This window comes from Onychostruthus taczanowskii, unplaced genomic scaffold (assembly GCF_017590055.1).
Source record: "Onychostruthus taczanowskii isolate IOZ18803 unplaced genomic scaffold, ASM1759005v1 scaffold60, whole genome shotgun sequence".
NCBI lineage: Eukaryota > Metazoa > Chordata > Aves > Passeriformes > Passeridae > Onychostruthus > Onychostruthus taczanowskii.
In genome coordinates, this window is record NW_024503680.1 from 1,705,749 (window position 1) to 1,729,333 (window position 23,585).

General features: G+C 41.6%; 1 protein-coding gene across 1 annotated transcript in view; it reads left to right on the forward strand.

Moving 5' to 3' along the window:
• PTPRT (protein tyrosine phosphatase receptor type T) overlaps positions 1-23,585 on the forward strand; it is a 443,055-nt gene that overhangs the window by 176,917 nt on the left and 242,553 nt on the right. Inside the window, exons 5-6 of the mRNA XM_041419248.1 lie at positions 1,990-2,105; positions 4,847-5,021. Of these exons, the coding sequence (XP_041275182.1) occupies positions 1,990-2,105; positions 4,847-5,021 (291 nt within the window). The remainder of the gene's footprint in view (positions 1-1,989; positions 2,106-4,846; positions 5,022-23,585) is intronic.

Genomic DNA, 23,585 nt, shown 5'->3' on the forward strand with positions numbered 1-23,585 from the left:
AACAAACCCTGGGGCAGAGCCTCAACAAGAAAATGATGGGATTTAAAGCAGTTAGGCAGGATGCTGTGTTGTATCCATGATTAATTAAGTAAACTGATTTTGAATCCATTTCTTCAAGTATGTACATGTCCTTGTCAAAATGAAATGCATTCTTGGTGACTCAGCAACACAATGTTTGAAACAGAGTTGGTTAGTTGGAGTTTTTTCTCAATCTGTTTGCAGCCCCCAGCATACAGATCTCATTACAAGCTGCAGTTCTTTGCAGTGTCTGTAAATGCTGCTCCTGTCTGGTTCCCAGTGCTGCTTTTGTTGTTCAGCAGTGTCAGTCACCAGGGTGAACGTCACCCACGTGTTCCCTTTCCTTGTACAGCCTTTGCCCCTCAGATTCCTTTTACAATTGTTGTAAATCAAAACATGGGGACTGTGAAGCTCCTGGTGGCCCTGGAGGTTACTGAAATCATTGGTCTTATTTCTTCATTTCTGCTTTACCTTCACAGGTGACAAAGGTAGGCAAACCAAAGTCAGTAAAAAGCAGTGAAATGCCCCTAATGACACAGTAATACAGAAAAAGAAATGTACTGCTGGTGCTGCCTCTTGCTTTCCTTTGTCTTGTGAAGCAATACACTGGAATATCCATTTTCCTTATGCTAAAAGCTCATTGGCTCTGTGTGCACGAGCCCTTGCCATCACAGCACAACCCATGCTCCAGAGGCTGGGCAGAGCCAAGGACCAGGATGTTGGCACTGGTGGGACTCCACACCTTCGTATTTGTAGCTGACTTACAGCTGCACATTTTAGACTGCAGGCATAAATGTTAGAATTATCCTGAAATACCCTGTAGAATGTTCTGAATGTCACCCAGAGGGAGTTTTCCAGTAAACCTTGATGCAAATTCCTGCTGCCCAGAGTCCCTGTCCTTCAGGAGCTGTCAGTGAGCTCTGCTGGATGGGGCACAGGAGCAGATAAAAACATTTGACATGGTGCATGAACATGTGTTCCCTGTTCATGTGTCAAACACTTGTACATCAAGTTTCAGCCATGCACGGCCACAGATGCCCACTTCCCTTTAAAGCTGTTTCTTCCAACAGAAGGGAGGTTATATTGTCCTCTGAAATTGTGTATTTCAGTGTCTAATCATTCTAGAAAATGTGCAGATATTGTTGAAAACCCCTGACTTTTTAGGTGTAAGTTTTTTCAGAGTATCATACTAAAATTTTTCAAATGGTGCACAAACCATTTTCTGAAGCCCTGCAAAAAAAATAATTCACTTAAAGATGTTGCATTTGCTGCGGTAATCTTGTTTATACTGTTAGTTAAATAGAGACCTAACTCAGTCTGATATTTAATCAAGAAGATATCCTCTCATCTAGTTTCTTTATGAAAAAAAAATTATGTCTGCAATTTTAATATCACTGGTTTAATTTTGAACTAATGCTGAATTTACTGTCAGCAAAACATTGATATCAGTGATCTTAAACTAAACCAGTGCTACAATACTGCCAGTTAAATGAATATTTCATTTAATATCTGATTTGATATTGATGATGCATTGTTCTAAAGGTCTAGGACATATTTGATAGTCAAGAAAAGAAAAAGAATAAAAGACTCTTGTGAAAATGGGGTTTGGGTCAGTCATGCTTGACAAGCACAAAAGCATTTGACTTTTTTTGACCTTTTTAGAATCATAGTTTTCTGAAAAGAAGAGATGACTCAATTACTCTTTATAGCAGGCAATAAGGAATTGTGCTAGTGACCATGAACTTGTGATTTGATCCAAATCTGTATTTTCAGGGGTGCCAGGGCTCTCTAAGATCCCTCAGGCCACCTTTTCCCAGCTCCATCACCACTTCCCCCTGCAGGGAGCAGTTAAACATCCAAGGGCAGCTTTGTTTTGCAAAAGCACTTTTGCAAAGGCTTTGCTGGGTGTTTGGGTGGGTGCAGCACGGGTGGTTCCTGCCTGGCTCTACCCTTGCAATCCTCTTTTGTCAGGAAAAGCCCCGCATTTCCTGCGGCTGCAGAACGTGGAGGTGAACGTGGGGCAGAACGCCACCTTCCAGTGCATCGCCGGCGGGAAGTGGTCACAGCACGACAAGCTCTGGCTCCAGGTAAAGCCATGCCCTGCTGGTTTGGGTTTTTTTTTTTTTTTCCTTTTTTTGTGGCTAATTTGGGGCTTTCTTTGCTTTTGCAAGTGAAATAAATAGCTAGAGAAAGATTGGTGGTGAAACAAAATGTTTTCATCAAGATCCTTTGAAGAATTGCCGTAATTTACTTATAGGTGAGAGTTGAGGTGACAAAGCATGGAATTAGGAGAAGGAAAAAGGAAAAAATGGGCAGTGACACAAAATTCTGGTTTCAAACAAATGCCCATGCACCTGTATACACTCAGCCATAAAGCAGAAGAGAGAGGAAGTGGAACAGTTCTCTTCTGCATTATTATGCCATCTGCTTTCCTTTCACCCTAAAAATGTTCTCAGCCTGGAGTTAGTGGTAATTGTTAAGAAGGAAATCTCCAAGGTCTGAAATTACTTACCTGGGTGGGTAAAATAGGCAAACCCAGTTTGCACCCTGTTCTTCTTGCTCCCAGTTTCCCTTGGCTGTGTTGACAGCAGATTTGTTCTTGCTCCTTTTAGTTACTCACTGAAAGACCAAAACACTCCCTCCCTGGATGTCTTACTTGCAGCCTACTGATCAAACTTGTCTGGGTCCTGCTCTTCTGGTGGGTGCAGGAAAAACCTTGGGAATTCACTGTCAGTGGTAGAATTGACATCAACTCCAACATCAGCACGTGGGGTGTGTGTTTCCCAGTGAAGGACACAATAATTTCTCCTGCCCCTTAAATTTCCCTGATTTATGAACACCCAGCATTACCATTCCAGAAGCTTTTAAAATTGTTGAGTTCCTAAATGTTTAACTCCTAAAGAAATAGAGAGGATTCTTGTTGCATGTACACAGGACCAACATAATTTGGAGAACACTAAAGCCAGTCCAAAAGTTTTATTCTCAGCTTGGGATGGATGTCACTGAGGTTTTGATCATGCCGTAGTTGTAACATCAGGGGCAGACAGGAAGGGTCTTTGTAGTCAAATAATTACCAGGTTTTATCAAATTTTATAATTGACTTCAGGCATTTTAATAAAATTTTAAAATAACATTTTCAAATCTAGCTTAAATCAAGGAACTGGCATATCTAATCATAAAAATTAAAAATAGTACTGGGAAAAAGGCTTAAGTTGGTGAGACATATTGTTGGCATTATATAAAAAATTATTTTATATTCAGTGACTATGGTCTCATCACAGCTCTTCTAAAAATTACATTTTTAACTTAAATTTATTTACCTATGGTGTATGTCTAGCACTCACTGAGATACATTTTTGACTTATTTTATCTTTTTTTTTGGTTCTTTCATTAAAATATATCCCCAGTTACAATTAGATGTGTGTGAAAACAATTCTGACCTGCAGCAATATGAACCGTTGCCTGTGAGAAGTAGAGTTGGGGAGGAAAGAATTGCTATTGTTAATGAAAACCTGCTTTCCACTCTCTAAAACTGCAACATTTAATGAAAATAGCCTTGGAAACACCCCTAATAACTGTTTAGTGGAAACTGCCAAAATAGTAATGTGCTTTCCTTAAAATTCCTAACAAACTGGACAAATGAGCAAGTTGAGGTGTTTATACTGTGAAGAACAATTTCTGGCTAATTCTTCATCTGTCCCTTTTCCAGCTGGAAAAATGTGGACTGGCATTGGTAGTGACGTTTATTGGGGAATGTTGGATATACAAGGATGTCTGCTCATCCAACCAATTTATTTAAATTGGTTCAGAATCAGAGTTTTGCATCTGAAAAGGCTAAATTTACAGAATCTGTTAATTTGTAGTGTTTTCCAGGTGAACACAAAGCCTTCTGCTGTTGTGTTTTCACATCCAAGACAGACCTCTAATTACAGTGGGTGGAACTGCACAGTGGCAGTCAGAGCTGCCCCTCTGCAGCCTTTACAGGAACTAATCTGAAAATCATGGAATGTCCTGAGCTGGGAGGGACCCCCAGGATCACCAGCCCAGCCCCAGCCCTGCCCAGACCCCCCAACAACCCCACCCTGGGCACCCCTGGCAGCGCTGTCCCAGCGCTCCTGGAGCTCTGGCAGCCTCGGGGCCGTGCCCATTCCCTGGGGAGCCTGGGCAGTGCCAACACCTCTGGGGAAGAACCTTTCCCTGATCTCCAACCTGACCCTCTCTGGCACAGCTCCAGGCATTTCCTGGGTCCTGTCCCTGTCACAGAGCTCCTACTCTGACCAAGCCAAGTGTCCTCAGTGTCCTGCCCCTCATATGAGTTCCCTGACAGACACTTTACCCTCTTTGCATCCTTAGAACACACCAAAACCCCAAATATATCTCAAATATTAAATAGAAATACAAATTTAAATACATCATAGAATCACAGGTTTGGGTTGAAAGGGACCTTAAATCTCATCCAGTGCCACCCCTGCCATGGCAGTGACATCTTCCACTGTCCCAGGCTGGTCCAAGCCCTGTCCAGCCTGGCCTTGGACACTGCCAGGGATCCAGGGGCAGCCACAGCTGCTCTGGGCACGCTGTGCCAGGGCCTGCCCACCCTCACCTATGTATAAAAATATTTAGAGCCCAGCTCACACAGCCCTGTGGATTTCCTGAGGGAGTGGCTGAATTCTTCCCTTGAAAAGCCGTGCTTGCCCAAAACCTCTCCCAAAACGTGAACACGGAGCTCCGACCATGTTAAGCACTCCAAGGAGCGACTTACACATGGATGCACCAACGCATAGCCTACCTGTCTCCATCACGGCGTTATTTCTCTCTGCCTCTGCAGCAGTGGAACGGGAGGGACACAGCCCTGATGGTCACTCGAGTGGTCAACCACAGGCGCTTCTCAGCCACGGTCAGCGTGGCCGACACGTCGCAGCGCAGCATCAGCAAGTACCGCTGCGTCATCCGCTCCGACGGCGGCTCTGGTGTCTCCAACTACGCCGAGCTCATCGTCAAAGGTAGGAGCAGCAAAGCATATTCATGCACAAGGAGTGTTTCCTCCTGGGGGATAACTGTCTGTAAAAACTGGCATTCTGTCGGATCTTCTTTAGTTCGTGTTAAAATAGGGAGAAAGGGTGAAAGTGACGTGAGTTTAAGTTGGTATCTTGAGTGTTTGAATTAATGCTTTGGACACAGCCCTCTTTGTAAAGTTTTGTAGTAAAATATGGTGGCTATGGAGACTTTTACTGTAGTCAGCTGAATAGTTTGGCTGTCAATCAGCTTCACGAGCTGCTTTCCTTTCCAGTATTTTATCAGGCAGAAATAATCTTGTGGTGGAGCATTGCATGTCAGCAGAGACTGTTCAAGGCTGCTGGCAGTAAATGCTGGGATTGATTCTGCTGACGCCCTGAAGTCCAGAGTAGAAGCATCAGTAGTTCTTGAAGGGTGTTTGGATTTTAGCCATATTAATTACCATGATTCAAGAGCCAGACACATGCAAGGTGTGTCTTAATCTCACCTTCCTGAGGCAGGTGGTGATGTGCTATCTTCTATGCTGGATTCGTATTTATCTATTTATTTTTTAAACCTACCATGAGCTGCCCCACAGGAGTGCTCACTGACCTTTAGGTGGTGAGTTCAGATGGTGGCTGGGCTGTTCATGAGGTACTCTGTGTTTGGGGTGAGAAGAATTTAAGTCTGGGTCTGCTCACAGGGTGTAATTTACTGATTTAAATGGAGGGTATGAAAACAGAGGACAGCTGTACAAACGAGATCTGGTTGTTCACTGAGCTGCTTTCTGCCAACTATCTATCCTTTGGTGATCAGATGCCTTTGTTGTGCCTTGGAGTGTTGTGTGGTGCAGATGTTTGGACCACACAGATCATGAGGAGAATGCTTGTGCTGGATGCCAAGTGCTTTTCATTCCCACCAGGTGATCTTGTGTCTTGTTCAAATCTGGGGGAATTAACTCACGATTAAAAGGGGATTGAGCTGCCAGGAGTGGCACACCTAGGATTGTACCACAGCTAAACAGAGGGAAAGCAGCTTTCCAGGGCAAGCAGCTGTCAGAGCATTCCTGGCTCAGTTCTGTGCCTGGAATTCACAGAATGACCAGGTTGGAAGAGATCTTCAAGATCATCGAGTCCAACCCAGCCCCAGCACCCCAACTAAACCCTGGCACCCAGTGCCACATCCAGGCTTTGTTAAACACACCCAGGGATGGGGACTGCACCACCTCCCCGGACAGCCATTCCAGAGCTTTATCACTTTTCTGTAAAAAACTTTTTTCCAATACCCAACCCTTGGTGTTTCCCTTGGTGCAGCTTGACAATTTCATGTTTGTTGATACAAACAAGATAAAAAAATATAGAAGAATAAATTAAAACCATGAATGGCTGGATGTCCACCAGGAAAGTTGTTGATGGCTTCATTGCTGGATTGCTCAGCAATTCACCCACCTGGAAGGAACTTTAACAGGATCAAAGTGTTATGGGAAGGTTCCATCCTGCTCTTCATCCCTGATTAGGAAGCAGGTGAGGTTAAGTGGTTCATTTGAGGTCAATTTGGTGCCACCCTGTGCACATCGGGCTTCCAAACAGCCTGACTAATTTTAGTGTGAATAATAGCAAATTTGTAATGCATGTGCACAGGCGGAAATGAAAGCAAATTGGAATTGTTTAATTTTGAAGAGATGATTATTGAATTGTAATAATGTACTTGAGCATACATTCAATTAGCCTGTAATTGAGATTTTGCTCAATTGATAGTCCTGCTCCTAAACCTGCTAAATCCAAGCTAAACCTCTGCTTCTCACGTGCTTTCTCTTGATCAGAGGAACGTAAAATCACAGGGTGTTTCTTCAACAAAGATTAAGATTTAAAAGTGTGTCTATGTAATCTTTTTAATTGAAAGATCTGTTTGCTTCCCTATGCATAATAAGTTTTATTGGAGTATTTAGAACAGAAAGTAGTTTACATTTCTCAATATTGAATAAAAAAGTTTGTTAAATATCAAAAGAGAAGTTTTACTTTGAAATGTGCATACTCCTAAACCCCAAATTGGACAGTAAATACCTGTTTCAGCAAACGGAATGATCAGTGAAATTAAACACACCTCCTTGATTGTCTGTGGGCACCTTCACTAAGAGCAATGTATTATTGAAAAGAAATTACTGTCAATTTTATACACTGGAATATAACAGTATTAGTTCCAAATTATTCTGGTATGTTTAGTGGCAGGAGATACATTTGTAATCCTGTGAAAATGCTGTTCTCTAGGCAGCTATTTTCTGCATGTGCTAATGCTTCTCTGTCTTCTGGCTGGAATAAATGACAATACATTTATTCTCCTCTTTGCACTCTCCAATCATAATAGCCAGGCCAGAAAAGCCTATCATTTCCATCTGCCCCCCTTGCCATCCTTTGGTGCTCCAGTGGAAATAGCTCTTCTCTATTTCTTCTCCCTCACATATAGTAATTTAATACAATTTTGTACAGGGCAGTTTAAAAAAACCCCAGAGATTCTCTGTCTCACTACACTTCTCACACCTGAATGGAACATTTCCTGCCTGTAATTTTCTTTTAAGTAAAAGCTGTGTGGCAGTTCCTCATATTCTGAACAAAATGTAGGCCTTGCTTGTATAAAGATTGTTTAAAATACTGTGGAAATTGACTAGAATTTCATTATTTAAGGTCTGTATTAATGGTGGTGTCCTTCCAGGACACTTGTCACAATAGGTAAGGCTGTGGATAACATTTTAAACTCTGTGGGGGTGTATGGAAGACTGTTTGCGGTTGTTTTTTTATTCCTTGATCCCTTTCAGGTACTCTGGATGTCCAAATTAATCACTCAACATATCAGAGCTGATAAACAGGGAATATTACAGCATCTACATCCTATTTTTATGAGCCAGTTTTTCTGAGGTTTTCACTCTCCAGAAGCCTCTCAAAATGAGTTTCCTGCTACCTGTTGCTACCTTAACATCCTTTCAAGGCTCCTTGGATTTTTGTGGGGTCTGTTCTGCTACTCCAGGGGTAGGAGGAGCCTCTTGAGCCTCAGCCCAGCCTCTCCACAGACCTCCAAGGGGACGTTCTAGCTCTCTTCAATTTTGTCTTAGTTGATTTTCAAAGTGTTTGGCTGGAAAAATACCCTGTCTCTTACCTGAGAGCCTTGCTGTCATCGCTGTGATATTTGGGACAGCTCACTTTTGCTTTTATCAGGCTTTTGTGAGTCACAGGAGGAGCTGATGCCATGAGTGATACCAGAGGGAGAGGTGGGCTCCTTGTCAGAGTTGTTTATCTTTCTCTCTCTGGGTATCTTCTGGTGTGATGCTCGTCACTGTAATTCCACCATCTGTTTATTAACTCACCAGGTACACACTGAAATCTGCTCGAGTGATTGAGTCTCTTCCTAAAAGCAGGCACCAGAATTTACAAAATAAAAGTAACCCCAAACCACAAACCAAAGGAAAACAACATAGACAAAAGCACTAAACAATGAACTGAATCAAAAAAAACCTGTCAAATTGCTGGAGTTGAGATACTCTGGTGTGAAAAACATGATAAATAATTTCCTATTTAAATAAATCCTTATGTGGAAGCTTCTCCAGTATGAAATACGCTGTGAAAAAATTCAGATTTACAGTTCTAAGACAGACTCATCAAGAAAAAGCTCTACAGGTATTTTGGTCTCTCAGTATTTATTACTAGAGCTGACTCCAGAATAGTTTCAGTTAAATATCCAACAGCAGGAAGTCCCACTAGGAGAAAGAATTTTCTGGAGCTTAAAAGTCGTAAGAAATGAAAACATCTTTGTTCTTGACCTGAGGCTGATCTTGGGCTGGAGCTGGTTCTAGAAATGTCACATCAGGCTCTCCCTTGATTTCTTTGCAACCAAAAAGTTCAGTGGGTATGGAAGTGTGTGATCCATGTGTGTGTAACACACTCTGGAATGTGTTCCTGGGATGAAGAGATAGTTCCATGTAATCATAGGGGAGACTCACCAACTGCAAAGTTTTTCACTTCCTATGGAGCTGTTATGGAGAGACGTGATGAATATGAAAAAGACCCTTCAAATATTTTCTTTATTGGTTTTTTGGGGTTTGTTTGTTTGTTTGTTTGTTTGGGGTTTTTGTTTGTTTGGTTTTTTTTTGTGTGTGTTTTTTTTTTTTCGTTGGTTGGGTTTTTTTGTTTGTTTGGGATTTTGGGGTTTTTTGCTTCTTTTTTTTTTTTTTTTTTTTTTTCATGCTTGATACACAGATAGTTCTATACCCTGAGATATTAATGCCAAATGTGCTCATTAAAATGAACACATCATGGGGTAATATAACCTCTGCTGGTGATGCTCAGGTCCCCATACTTCACCCAGGAGATGGGGTGTGGATATGAAAAGTAGGCTCAGTATTGGAACTGTCCTCTTTTCCCATCAGAGTGGCTGGAAGACCCCATCCCTCTGTCCCTTAGAAGTCTTTGGAAGCCAAGCTCAGCTGTGGCATGTCTGGTTTAGATTTTACTGCTAAAAAAAAACCATTTTCCCCTTGTGCATTAATAAGCAGCTGGCAGATGTGAAGATTTCTATCTGAATTTATCAGGTTCATCCAGATCACAGAAGTTTCTGGGCACGTGTGAATTCATCTGCCTGAGTTCTGCACATTAATCAAGGCCCTCAAAGCTATCAGCCTGTAAGCTGGTGCTCCCAGCAGTGTCAGGACACTGATAATGAGCGTTCCCTCGGGCTGCCTGCTCCCTCTTTGCCCGATTCCTCCCAGTTTGCACAAGTACAGTCAGTGTCCAGTGCTGTGCTGTGCTGTGAGAAGCTGAGTTCACATCTGCTAAAACACCTAATGATGCAGCTCTGAGCACTACACCCAGCCTGGGAGGTGCATCCAGGCTGTTTGTGCTGCCTGTGAAATATCTGAATGAGGGAGAGTGGCTCTGTCATTAATAGAGTGTCTGGAAAAGCCACTTCTTCCTTTATTTCTTTGCAGTCATACTGGCGTAGGAAATGTAACAATCCCTTTGTTGGTGTTAGCTGGTAATTACCTGAACTTGTCACTGCTCTGTTTAATTCAGTGCAGCTCAGTAGCTGTTGCTTTAACTCAGTTTTAATCATGGGGTGGGTGTGTGGTAAGAAAAGAGGAGGCAATGAAAGTACAAGCACTCCAATTTCTCTTCTTTCCATCCAACTTCATAGCTGTGAAGCCAGTGAAGGAGATGGAAGACAAAGCTGTTGTATTGTAGATTTTCAGTAGTATGAAACATGAGTCCTCTCAAAAGGAAATATTTCCCTCTCCTTATGTTTAACTTCCAAAACAGAGCTGGGAAATGAAGCCATTTCCTTGAAGAGAGATAAATGTGCAGTTTATAGAAAGGATCCAGTTGTCAGCATTGCATCCAGTGCCACACAGACCTGCACTAATGGTCCAGAATATCTTCGCTGGTTTCTCTTGTTCATATTAATCAGCAAGAAATATGTTGATATGTGTAAACAAACACATTCAGAAGGAATACAAAGCCACAAGGGATACAAGACAAGTCCATAAACTAATGGTGTGTTCTCAATTTAATATATATTTTTCCCAACATTTTTTTTTTTTGTTTCTCTCTTCAGCAGCCTTTTTTGTTCCTGTGAAAGATGAGCAGGGAGTACTCAGGGTTTAAACTTGACCTTGTTTCTAACAACCTGGGAAATGATAATGGCTCTCCTATCACACCACTAATATATGATATACATGCAAACTTTTTAGTTTCTAGTTAGAGTTATTAAGGAGGTTTAAGGCAACTGCATAGAGATTAACTCAGGACTGTTGATGCTCAGAAAAGAACATAAACTATCAAGAACACAGCCCCGTGCCTTTGGTATCTGGAAGTGTCCTTGCAGTGAATGACCAGCAGATATGTGGCATTATCAAACAAACCTGGCAGCTTTTCATTCTTTGTTCCTTTTTAAAGTACAGATTTTCATGCAAATTGATTGTTAATGATGCTCATGTGACATTAAAATTCAAAATTACACTTATTTTTTTGCTTATGACTGAACTTAAAGACTTAGCAAGAAAGATGAGTCACATTCATTGTTAACTCTCTTCTGCTCATCCTTCCTCTGCCTGCTTAAAATTGTAGGGAAGTTATTAATGGGCTTCTCCTGAAAAATAAGATCTAAAGCTATTCCTAATTTATCCACCCTGTGGTTACAATGCTGTTAACTGCTTTCCATTCAAGAAAACTCCCTTGAAGTGTCATCTGTCACCATTCATGGATGTTGATGAAGATTCTGGGATGGTTTAGGCAGATTTGGGCACTTATGGTATGTAATTGTTGGGCATGAGCTATTATCTCAGCAGGGCAGGGATACCCCTTTTGCACCAAAATCTACGTATTTTTCAGCAGAAAAAACCAAACAAACAAACAAAAAAACCCCCAACAACAACAAAAAAACCCCAAGAAGTAATGTTTTACTTGATGTGAAATGCAAGCTAAGATACACCAGATTTCTTAGTAAGAACGGATTATTGTTAGTATGCGAATCTTTAATAACAAACCTGCAAAAAAAGGGTGTATTTGCAATACAGTGTGACCTGTAGATCCCATGTGTGTGGGAAAAACCAATTAATTTCCAAAGAAAAGAGAAAACTGTTTCTGTAGATGCAAATAACTAAAGCCAATGTGGTTACTGGAACTTGTAAAAATTTTGCAGCACCAGGTGCTAAGGAAGCTCAGATACTGATCTCTTTCAGGCATGCAGTATTTCATCCAGCTTTGTGCAAAATCCTGCGTTTGGTGTAGGACACCGAACTAAGAAGTTGAACATCACCTGTGGAAGGGCCAACTTCTGCCCTGAGCCAGGTGCTGATGAATTCCCAGCTGTCTTTTCTTGGATTTGAGTGTTCATTTTCTGCTGGCAGCACCCTGTGAGTCTGCACAGTGCACGGTTGGGTTTCTTAGAATGTGTGAAACATATGCCCAGAGTTTATTTTTATTGTTTTTAAACAAACTGCAAGGCAAGATATAAAACAGTTAAAATTATTTGTTGTTTCTTTACATTGCCCTGACTTAGCTTAGCTTTCTTTTGTTTTGTACATCTCGGAGCACTTTGGATTGTGGTGAGGTTTAACTCTTCCTTAAACAATCTCTTCTTGTGGATGTTCAGCCATCAGAGATTGCAGATCTGGGTGCCACACACACTCTTCTCCCTCCTGCCAACACAACACTACAGACTCTGGAAGTCTCAACTCCTCTTCTGGTTTAGAGGTTGGCATTTACAAGCTGAGCCTCTAATCCTGAAGTAAAAAAGGTTGAAAGTTCATGAGGAAACAAATGATGGGAGCTCTGTAAACACCTGACTGATGATGGGGCTAAGGATACTGGCATTGAGGCAGCTCCAGAATCTTCTTAGCTTCCAGTCTGGGAGCTGGCAGAAGGCTTTTGGAGTTTGTCAGTGGTGCTGAATGGAGATCATTGCAGGTGTTTGTGTCAGGAATTCAGGTGAATGGGATTTTTAATGTTTGCATAGCATTTAGCTCTGAATGCTGGAGCTGAGCTGGTTTGCTTTCCGAGTCAGTGTGACTGAACTCCAGGGAGCAGATGATGTTTGCATTTGTCCTGTCTGAATGAAGAGATTGAAGAGCCTGTTGCAGTGTTAAGGAAAGAATGATCACTTAGAAGTTAATTCACTGAGATTGTGAGAATAGGAAACAGCCAGAATTGCAGCTTGGAGTGGAGATGCTGCAGACCTCCTTTTCCATCTCTACCCAACTGAAGAATGCTTCATTTTTCAAAGTAAATAATTTCCCAGCATCCATTCAGCTGCAAGCTGATGAAACACTCTTCTCATAGAACCAGCCCCTCAAACATGTTGCACTGCTTTCCAGCTTTGCTCTGATGTGCTGATATTGTGCCATGGTGAATACCTCCTCTGGTACTGGGAGACTGCTTCAGGTCATCCTCCCCATCACCCCTGTCCAGCTGTGACTTCTAAAGACGCTTAAGATCTAAGACCAGAAACCTGCTGAGCAATGGGGTTATGGTTACAGCAAGCCCTGCAACTATTTTATTAATTGGTCTAGGAATCTGAGAAGAAAAACCCATAATATGATGTTTCCTATCTCCCAAAAATCCACACTGCCTGGTGAACAGCTGCACTATTACACCTTCAAGGTGAGCAGGAATAGTTTCAAACTAAAAGAGAAGAGATTTAGATTAGATTCTGGGATGAAATTCTTTACTCAGAGTGTGCTGAGGCCCTGGCACAGGGTGCCCAGAGCAGCTGTGGCTGCCCCTGGATCCCTGGCAGTGCCCAAGGCCAGGCTGGACAGGGCTTGGAGCAGCCTGGGACAGTGGAAGGTGTCACTGCCATGGAAGGGCTTGGAATGAGGCGAATTTTAAGGTTTCTTCCAACTCAAACCCTTCTGTCATTCTGTGATTGTGCTGTGCTCTGGTGCCAAGACACAAAAAACCCCAGTCTAAAGAAATTATTCCAGTCCTCTTTCTCCTTTTTTTTTTTCTTACCAGGTTTCTCTCCAGTACATCTCTTGCCTCTCTCTTTCTCAGCAGGAAACTTTCCATCAGTGCTTGTTTGCATGTGAGGAAGATGCAAATAGCTGCAAGACTCGGGCTCTCTCTGTTTGGATCCCATAAATCAGACTTTGCATATGCTTTACTGTCCTATTTGTTACCCTGCAGCTACTACTGACTTACATGACAGACTACAACTTACAAACTGTTTGTTCCCTCAGCAGGGTACAGACACAAATTAAAATGGAAGAGGTTTGGATTACTTCTACAATTTTCTCTTTTCTTTCCTTCATGTTACACAAAACCTTCTTTTGCTGCTGCTGCTGCTGACTTTTTGATTGACTTTTTGATGACTTTTTGTGAACGCTGCTGACCAGCAATGGGGTATTACTGAGTCTTCTGACCCAGATTGCTCATCACATAGTGATTTATCACTATTTCCCATGATTCTGAGGTTCAAACTCTAAATATAAACACTTTTGTGCTTGCTCTTACATTGTTTTCTCCCACCTCCCTTTTAGTTAACCTCACCTGTGCTCTACTTGAGGAGCCTTGTAGATAATTTGGTTTCACTTGTGTCAAGAATATGGTGCTTCAAGGATGACCCAGAATTTTGGTCCATTGATTTATTTGCATTTTGGTGAGGCCATTCAGAGCATGCAGCAATCACTCTGCTTGTGGAAGGTTTTATGCTTATTGTTGTAGTCAAAAACTGAACTGCTCTTGAGAATTGAAGTCTTGTCATAAACAAGTATTTTATATAAAATTATATATATATATATATAGCCACCAGGATTTCTTAAGACTGTTTCATTATTTTTTTCTTACAGGATTTAAAATGGTGTGATTAGGAAAAATACATTTTTTGTCTTCAAGATAGAACCTTTTCCCCACATGCATGGTCCTCTCAAAGCCTGTCCAGTGGGACTTGACTCAGCATTAGTTGACACTGCATTTAGTCAAGGAGACTAAGGAAAATCATTCTGGTATTGAATTATCCTCAAATTCACCATAATGTCTTTATATCTCATCTTTATGGAATCACAGTAATGTTATAGTCTTTAGAGTGGGATTATTGGTGTTTCCTGAGCAAAAAGGGAATTTTAATAGCCTTCATTAGAGCTGTGGTAGTTTCATTAGGGACTAGGCTATTCTCTCTTCCAGGATTACTTTCAACAGAGAGGATGAGAATTTTCTGTGTAGCTCAGCCTCAGGTGTAGCAGCTCTACACTCATAAGGAAGTTTTATTATTTTTCATATATCTCACTTCAATTACAGCTGTCATGACAGGAAGAAAAACATGTTTAATCTCATTCGACATTTTGTAAAATGCAGGCCAGAGAACTCACAAGTCATTCCTGCATCATGAGCACTGCTGTGTAAATAAAGCAGAGGAGTCTTCAAAAAAGATTGTGATTGAAAGGTTTTAAATTATAGAAAATCTCACCAGCCTTAGATAAGCTCTTTAAATACTTAATTATCTTCCCTGTGTAGCATCTATACCTTATTTGAGTGGGATGTTTCCAGCTTTTGCAGCTAACAGATCTTAAGCCTTTCTTCTAAATATAATCAATCTTGAAGTGTTGAATGTGAACCTGTATTGATCACAATCTTGGCTTTCTTTGGTTAATTTATGTGTCTTAAGTGTCTTCACAAGGTCCCTTGTTCTGTTGAAGAACTGCTGTCAGTTCTGGGGAAAATATATCAATCTGGACTCTCAGGTATTTTTATGAAATATTTTCTTTTGTTTCCACAATGAAGACGTTTCCTTACCAGCTTTGTTCTCTTTCTCGCTGTGGAATGGAGAAACCTCTAAGCACAGGGATTTTATTAATATTTCTTTCCCCAATTCTAACACAAACCTCTTCAGCAGAGACAAGGAAAGGTACTATAAACATGTCCTACATGGTCAAGGAAAAGCACTTGTTCCATGGTCAGAGTTTCAAGTGACAGGAGATCATTGCCTACATGGTGAACTTCTGCATCAAACAGTAACAAATAATACATGAATTATTGAGAGAGTATCCTGGAGACCTCGCAAATAACTAATGGAGACTGGATGGAAGTCATTAGTTTTCAGTTCAGGTGTGGTTAAGTGTAACATTATTTTTAATCAAACCCTTTTGGTGTCAGTCCCAAAAAGAAATCCCCGGAGCCCACCCCAGAAAGGAATTTCTGTGTCACAGAAAAGTTTTCTCAGCTGGGACATGCAGGATTTTTGTGTGTGCTCCTGCACCACGTTTCCAACCCTGCACTCCATGAGGGCTGAACTTGTTCCACAGCCCCAAAATGAATGCCCTGGCATGTTAAATTTTGGGTATTTTGAGGAAACACGGGGACTCCTGCTGCACCTACTGTGCCAAGCCTTTGGATCTGTACATGAGTGCCGTGGGAGTGCTGTGCTGTTTTATCAACACAACTGTCCAGCAAAAATGGAGGGTGAATGAAAGGATGTTGTGTGTGAGTGACCTTGCTGTTCTGAGAGCTCTGAGCTCCAGCCCTGTTGCCTTTGTTCTTAGCTCCTCAGCAAGTGCTGCGGACTTCAGGAATTTATCCAGGAGGTGAAACTCCCAGATTTGCAGTGGGATTGTAGTATTTTTTTTTCAGAATTCCTTCTATTTCTCTCCATATTTCTGCCTTTTAACTCTGACAGGAATAAAGCACAGAAAGTATTCTGAGATCTGGCAACCAGACTGTCACCAGCAGTGAGCTGAGCTGCTGCTTTGGCCATTGTACATATTCTTTTGGAGTAAATGAGTCTCAGATTTGGTTTGGTGCTGTCTCTCCCACCCTTTTCCTTTCCCATTTTTCAGGAATAATGAATGGTGGTTTCAGTCCTCCCCAGTTTCTCGCAGGCTCTGGAATGCTTTTTGTGAAATCCCAGCACCTACCACCCATCATTGCAGCTCTCAGGGTGAACAGCACACTGTGCAGCATATTGGAATTTCTAGCATTTATTACTGCCTCAAAATGCATTTTGTGAAAAAAGAAAGATCTGATCTTTTGGTGTAATACTGTGGAGTCTCTCTGAGGGAACAGCCTAAATCAAGAAGTATGTTTCAAGGCTGAGTTTTAAACTGGAAATAAACAGAGATACAGCCCAGCAGAGGGAAGGCTGGAAGGAGTGCTGTGGTCTGCAGGGTATTGTGAAACTCTCTGTATCATAAAAACCTGAAATAAAAAGAGAACTATTGAGTGGTAAAGAAAGATTCACCTTAACTACTATCAGGCACTTCTGGTGTGTCTGCCTGCTCTATCTGGGACATGAGATTACTAGGCTGCTTGTACTACTATTGCTGACTTTTTATGGGAGCTGTGGGGGATTTTTGGACCAAATCCTGAAGTTTGCTTCATCCCTATTTTTTATTTTTTTTAATGTGGGCAGTGAGAGGGAGGGCTCCTGTCACCAGAGGTGTCACCAATTATCACCAAAGGGGACAGACAAATGTGATACAGAGACTCCATCATCAGCAGGCATGAAAAGGCACTTTATTATTAGAAATTCACAGTTCTTATAGAAACAATGGTGGACCTAAGACCTGATTGGCCTTTAGGAATTTTCTCTCCCCTATTGATCAAGAAGGGACAACTCCTTCTTGTAAACGTCTTTGACAAACAGGGATTGCCTGCCAGGTCCAGAGATTGAGATAATAATTGTTTTAATTCTTTCTCTGAGCTTTCTCACAGCTTCCCAGGAAAATCCTGGGGGAGCTGTGTCTCTCTCTGCTCAGAGGATATGTGATTGCCACAGGCTCCCAGCCAGAGTGATCCCTTCTGGTTAATATGCTGGGTTTCTGTTTGGTTTGATTGGGTATTTTTACATCCAGAATTTACTGCTGCTTGGCAAAGGCTCTGTTTTTATCATTTAAGTTTTATTTTTGTTGCTTACATCTCAATAGGTTGCCAGCCTTAGCTGTGAGTTGATTTTTTTTTATCTGTCAAGTTTGCCTTGATCATTTGGGGTAAGTGAACCCACAACCTGACCTTAAATGTGAGGGCTTCTTCTGTGGCTCACAGTGCTTAGACAGAGCCTCCCTGGTTGTTCCAGCTAGGAGATAATCACATGGAGTGAAACTGGGAGGAGGAAGAGCTGAACAGATGTATTTACTTGGAAAACACAACTTAGTGCTCACCATCCCAGCTGGCATATGAATAGACATATGTAAACCACAGAGTGTCTGTGACCTCTGAGCACATGAAAAACACCCCAGAATATTTTTACACTGTGTGCTCATAGGATTTGCTTAACTCTCTGAAGTTTAAGGAGCCTCAGAGCCATCTTTACTCTCTGGCAGCTGAACTTCCTTTAAGAGCCTGCATTTTACTCCTGGGATTTTTGGGGTGGGGGATGTTGTAGAGGTTTAGCAGAGTTATATTTCTGCTTCAAAAGCAGGAATGAGTGGCACAGATGTATCAGATTTGTCTCAGGTTTGAGCAGGAAAAAAGAAATTATATAAATAATAATCAGCAATGGACTTGCCGAGTAGCTGGGCATGGCTTCCACAATGATGCTGCCAGGAACTACAGGAAAATAAACTTTCTAACACAAAACATGACCTGAATACCACTTGAGAGCATGAAGAAACAGCCTCCTGAGGTTCATACTGGGCAGCTGGGGAAGTGTTCTAATGAAAGCCATTTCAAATGGCTGCGTACAGTAAATTAGCAGCCTCCTGTATTATTGCACTCAGTGGTATGCACTCTGCTGCCTGCTTGAAAAGCTGTAAAAAAGCGAGGATTCTGTCTTGGGTAAAACCACTGTAGGTATTTGTGTCAGCTCTGAGATTTTTATAGGCACCTGTTCCTTGCCTTTCTCATTAGCTGCTCTCCAGGGCAGCAGCTGGAGTGACAGCTATAACGTTATCCACTCACAGACACCTCTGCCCACATCTAAATGTTTTCCTGCAGGTGAGGTGATAATTTCCCTTGCATCAATCAAACTTCTGTCAGTAAGATCAGACAAATGGCCCTCTGGCTGCTGCAGCATATATTTATCCTGTTTTCAATCTGAACAGGAGAAAATACAGTAGGTAATTCTGGTGGACGGGAATGGAGGAAATGACTAATAATTGGCCAGTAAGACACTTGCATTGATAGGGTTATTCCACAGTAGTGGAGGTTTATTTGCAATTCCAGCAGTGTGAGTCCTTGTATGGAGGCTGCACTATTGATATCTGTGGCTTTAGATGTGTTTTTGTGGAAAGCAGAAGAGGAAAGGCAGTTTATTTCAAAATTTAATATTAATATTCTTTGTAAAACATAGACTAGCCTAAAGTTTCTTCATTAGGCTGCAGTATCTACCATGTTTTTTCTCTAACCATTTGCGTCTGTTAACCAAACCAATGTTCCAGGAGGTTGTGTCACAAACCAAGAGCAAAAAGAAGTTCAGCTTGTTGTTGGATGTGTGAGATACTGTGTTTATATCCTTGGGGAGAAATGGGTCAACTTTTATTATCACACTGTGAAGTGCTTTGTGACAAAATGTGTTTAAGTGGCACAAACCAAAACAAAACCCAGCTCTGTACCTGAACAAAGCGCAAAAGCATCAGAGTGGCACAGCTTTGATTACATCCCCGTGTTCTTCTAGTCCCATTGACCCCTGCAGACACCACCAGGCTTTGCTTATCCTAGAAGCTCATTTTAGGAGAAAAAGCCAGCTATACTTGCCAGAGCTGGACTGTGTGTGTAGGGATTGGCTGCTGGAGCCTTGTGCTGGTAAAGCAACAGAACACTGAGCTCTTCCTTCTGTTTTCTCCCAGGTCATATATATATTGAATAACCTCGTGGTTGTTCAAACAAAGCTTGTCATAGTTAAAGAGAATCATTCTGGTTGGAGAAGCCCCCCAGGGTCACCAAGCCCAGCCTGTGCCCAATCCCCACTGTGTCACACACCCCAGAGCACTGAGTGCCACATCCAGATTCTTTGGACATCTCCAGGTAGGGTCTTTAGGGCTCCTGAAAGGAAAAAAGTCCTTTTGTGTGCACAGCAGAGAATCAAACTGGGTATTTGCTGAACTTCTGTAAATAGATGGAGATGGGAGACAAAGTAAAAGGCAGCAATTGTGCCAGTGATTGCAATTCTCCAAACAAACAGAAGTTTCCTTGTTAGTTGGCAAAATGAGACATCCACCTGCCAGAGCTGAGTGGCCAGAGCTGAGCAGAGGAGACCTTCCTTGGAGCACTCCAGACTCCTGCTTTTCTTTGTCTGTAGAAGTGACTGAGGACTTGCTCTCTGAGGCTACTGAACGAATACTCAAAATAGCAGTACTTGAGATCACTTCATGTGATTATTTCTGATTATTCCTAGAGTGGCTGTAGTTCTATGCCAGGGTAAACTTTAAATCATAGTGTATTTAGGGCAGTGGTTGCAGTTACCCAGGAGTACAAGCACAGGGAGATCCTGCCATGGAGAGCAAACATGCACTCTAAGCCTCTATTTGTTAGACTTTGTGAAGAACTGAACCCAGGGGACTTAATGTGATATTTAACTAAATGACTGTGATTGAGGCCCTGAGGCCAATGGCATAAAATGTGCCAGCATGTTAGGATCACTTACCTGAAATTACACCTCAAACAATTCATGTTAAAGGAGTTGTCTGATGCCTTGGGAGGGTCTGCAGCCTGTTTTCTATTGCAGGTGTGTATACATCCATGTGTATTTCCTGTTTGGAAACATCCCATGGAGAGACAAAAAAAAAAAAAAAAAAAAAAAATGCATTCAGCAAAACTCTACTGGATTCTATTTTCAGGAAAGTTAAAAAATATTAACATAATTAGAGGAATAAAATAATGAAGGATATGGAGTGGTAAGTCTTACCTGAAGTCAATATTCAGGAAGAAAACAAAATTTTATGGGATGTACACAAACGTGCTGGTCAAATATCTGCTATATCAAATACAAATACAAATATCAAATACATTGCTCTGTGATCCCAGCAGGTAACCCAGTGCAGCAACTACACACGTGGATGATTTGTTTGAATATGTGGCTCAGGCATTCTCTACCCCTGTGGTAACAGGAAAATTCACTTTTTTGTTTAGTTTTCTGTGGTTCATTTGCACTGAGGATTGTTTTGGAGTGAGACTTTAAAAAATGTCAGAAGACTTGGTTAGATTTTTCAAATTTTGCTGTCAGTTTTCACCTTCTGCCATCTGCAGGAGTGGTGGTCATTCCTACTGTCTATGCACTTAAATCCACCCTTTCTTGTACTCTTTTGGCCATCCACCAAACCAGAATTTCCCACTCTACCTATCCTATCCTATCCTATCCTATCCGATCCTATCCTATCCTATCCTATCCTATCCTATCCTATCCTATCCTATCCTATCCTATCCTATCCTATCCATCATCATCTCTCCTTTGTTTCCCAGTTCTTCCTACTTCACTGTGCTTGGATGCTGTTCCCCTATCCTGACCAGGAAATAGGTTTCTAATTCAGGGATAAAAGGATGAGACTTGGAGCTGAGAGTCCTCGATGTCCTTAGGGAGGAATTACTCTGTCTGGAGCTTTGTGCAGTCATATGATTAACTGTGTGAGGGAAGAAAAGTTCCTCTCCCCTGCCAAAACTTGTGCAAAAATAAGCCATTATATCTCTACCTGAATCTCAAAGTTTCTGTGGAGTGGGTGACCCAAAAGGAGGCATTTTTTAGATGGATATCACTGCCTGTTCCTGTATCATCAAGCCATGGGCTAAAACTGCTGGGCTGAAAAGGAGGCTTGAATTCAGTTTTTCCAAGTAAAGGACAAGCAGATGATTAGCACAGTGCCTGGGATATCTGGAGATCACATCAGTTACAGCCAATTAGTGTTTTATTTATCAGTTGAAAAAAACCCAGTGATTTCAAATGTAATTAGTAAACAAAAGCATTTCATGTTTTTAAACCCCAGGGAGTGCAGGTTTTGGACATGTCAAAAGCAGTTCATTTTTCAGATGATCATTTGGAACATGGCAACAAAGATTATTTTAGTGCAAGACACTTTACTATTCAGTGTTTAAAAAGAAACTTCTTGAAAACAGCTTTTTCTTTGTGGATTTGTGGTGCAAAAGAACCCACAGTAAACATCACTGCCATCTGTTTCAAAGAAGAAATTTTGGGTATGAATGTCCTTGCAAAAGCTGAAAAGCTTTTTAGTAGCTAAAAATGCATAATTTTAGAATTTTTTTTGATTTTTCATTGATTTGATTGCATTGAACCAGATGTAGGTTTTGGTTTTTTTTTTATGAAGAGCCTTCACCACATCCATGTGTACGATGCTTTGAGAAAATACACGGCTAGCAAATTTGGAACTGATGAGGAAATTTGAAGATGCAGTGTCTCCCAGTTTTCTTAGCACTTGAGGAAGAATGTGATCCTGCTCTACCACCATGATGAATGAGCTTGTTTGGCCAAACAGATTTTCTATGTGTTATGCTCATTTTTGCAGCTGTCCACTCCCTTTCTTGTGTATTCACTAGGAAAGGAAAGGAACTTTGATTCCAAAAATTGGGCTTTTTTCCCCCCAGGGAATGGGCACGGCCCTGAGGCTGCCAGAGCTCCAGGAGCCCTGGGACAGCACTGCCAGGGGTGCCCAGGGTGGGGTTGTTGGGGGGTCTGGGCAGGGCCGGAGCTGCCCTGGATGATCCTGTGGGTCCCTCCCAGATCAGGATATTCCATGATTCCATGATTATTTTTCTCTCTGAAGGAGTATTCCTCACTAAGAATTGCCAAGTGAATGGAGCAAAAGCTGTGTATAGACCAGAACAAGTGAAACTTCTGCATGGCCTGGGAACTGCAGAGATAATCAGGAACGCTTTTATGTATCTGGAAACAGTGTGTTCCTCTAAAAGCTTGCTAATTTTATTTTTAAAAGGGAGCATAAATATCTGACTCACTCTCCCATGCGTCTGCTGTTCTTCTATAGAAAATGCCTCTGCTAACAATACTTGTGCCTTGTCTTTTTAATGACTAAACAAGGATTTCTGAATACAACCATCAAACAAATTAGTAGAGATCATAAACATCTATTTTATTAACCCTGATAAAATATGCTGTGATTCCCCTCTCTGACTCAGTCCTTTCTTTTATTGATAACTTCTGAGGAGGCTGTGCTCACAGATCTGCCTGACCTCTCTAATCTTCTCTCCCAGACTGACAAGTCACACTCCTCTGGGGAAGGATTTGAGTTCTCATTCTGTGTGGTGGATTAAATAAGTGTCACTGGGTTTCTGAGTACCTTCCAGGAATTTCCTCTGAGTGAACCTTAAGTATTCTGTTTGTCAAGAACTGCAGTTCCTGTAGCTGCAAGATTTGGACTCCAGTTCTCCCAGCTAGAGCGTGCCAGTAGCAGGGTTCAGCACTCATCTGCATTCATGGTGCTCCTCAAGGCATAGTTCCTCTGAGCACACCCCAGGCTCTCCCAAAGCCTTGGGCCAGGTGTGTTCTGCATTGCTCCCTCTGCATTTCATCTGATTTGGCTCCCTGATCCCATTCCTTTATTTGTTTCTTGTCACCAGTTGCCTCCTGCAGTCTGTTCCTGCTTTTCTTGAACCTCCTCCCCATTGGTAATGTGGAGAGCTGTTTTGTGGGTGGTCCTGAATTTCCAGTGGTTTTACTGGGAATTTAATATTAATTCATACCTGGAGCCTCATGAGGTAGTAAAAACAGAAAACCACATTTTATTTTTAAGAGCTATATGTGCCATTATTTAACATGTAAGAAATAATGAAATATTGGGTACTCTCTTGCTGTTACATTAATTTTACCTCAGCATTGTATTCTGTATACACAAGGACTGCACCTGGACTTGGAATAGTTTTCTGTCTTATCCCAGTGGCAGGACAATTAGTGCATCTCTGCTGGCTGCTGACTGGGAACCACACATGATTATATTCACAAGCCATCACTGCTGCTCTCTAGTCTATCCAGTTCACAAGCAAATAAAATATGCCATCTTTCAGGATTGAATTACAGTGGAAATGAAAGAAAAAAGATTAGTGAAAAAAGTAAAGCCTAAAGAGTAGCCATATTCTTCAGGGAGAAAATAAAATACCTGCTGACAGCTCTTACCTTAATGATGTTCTTGTTTCTGT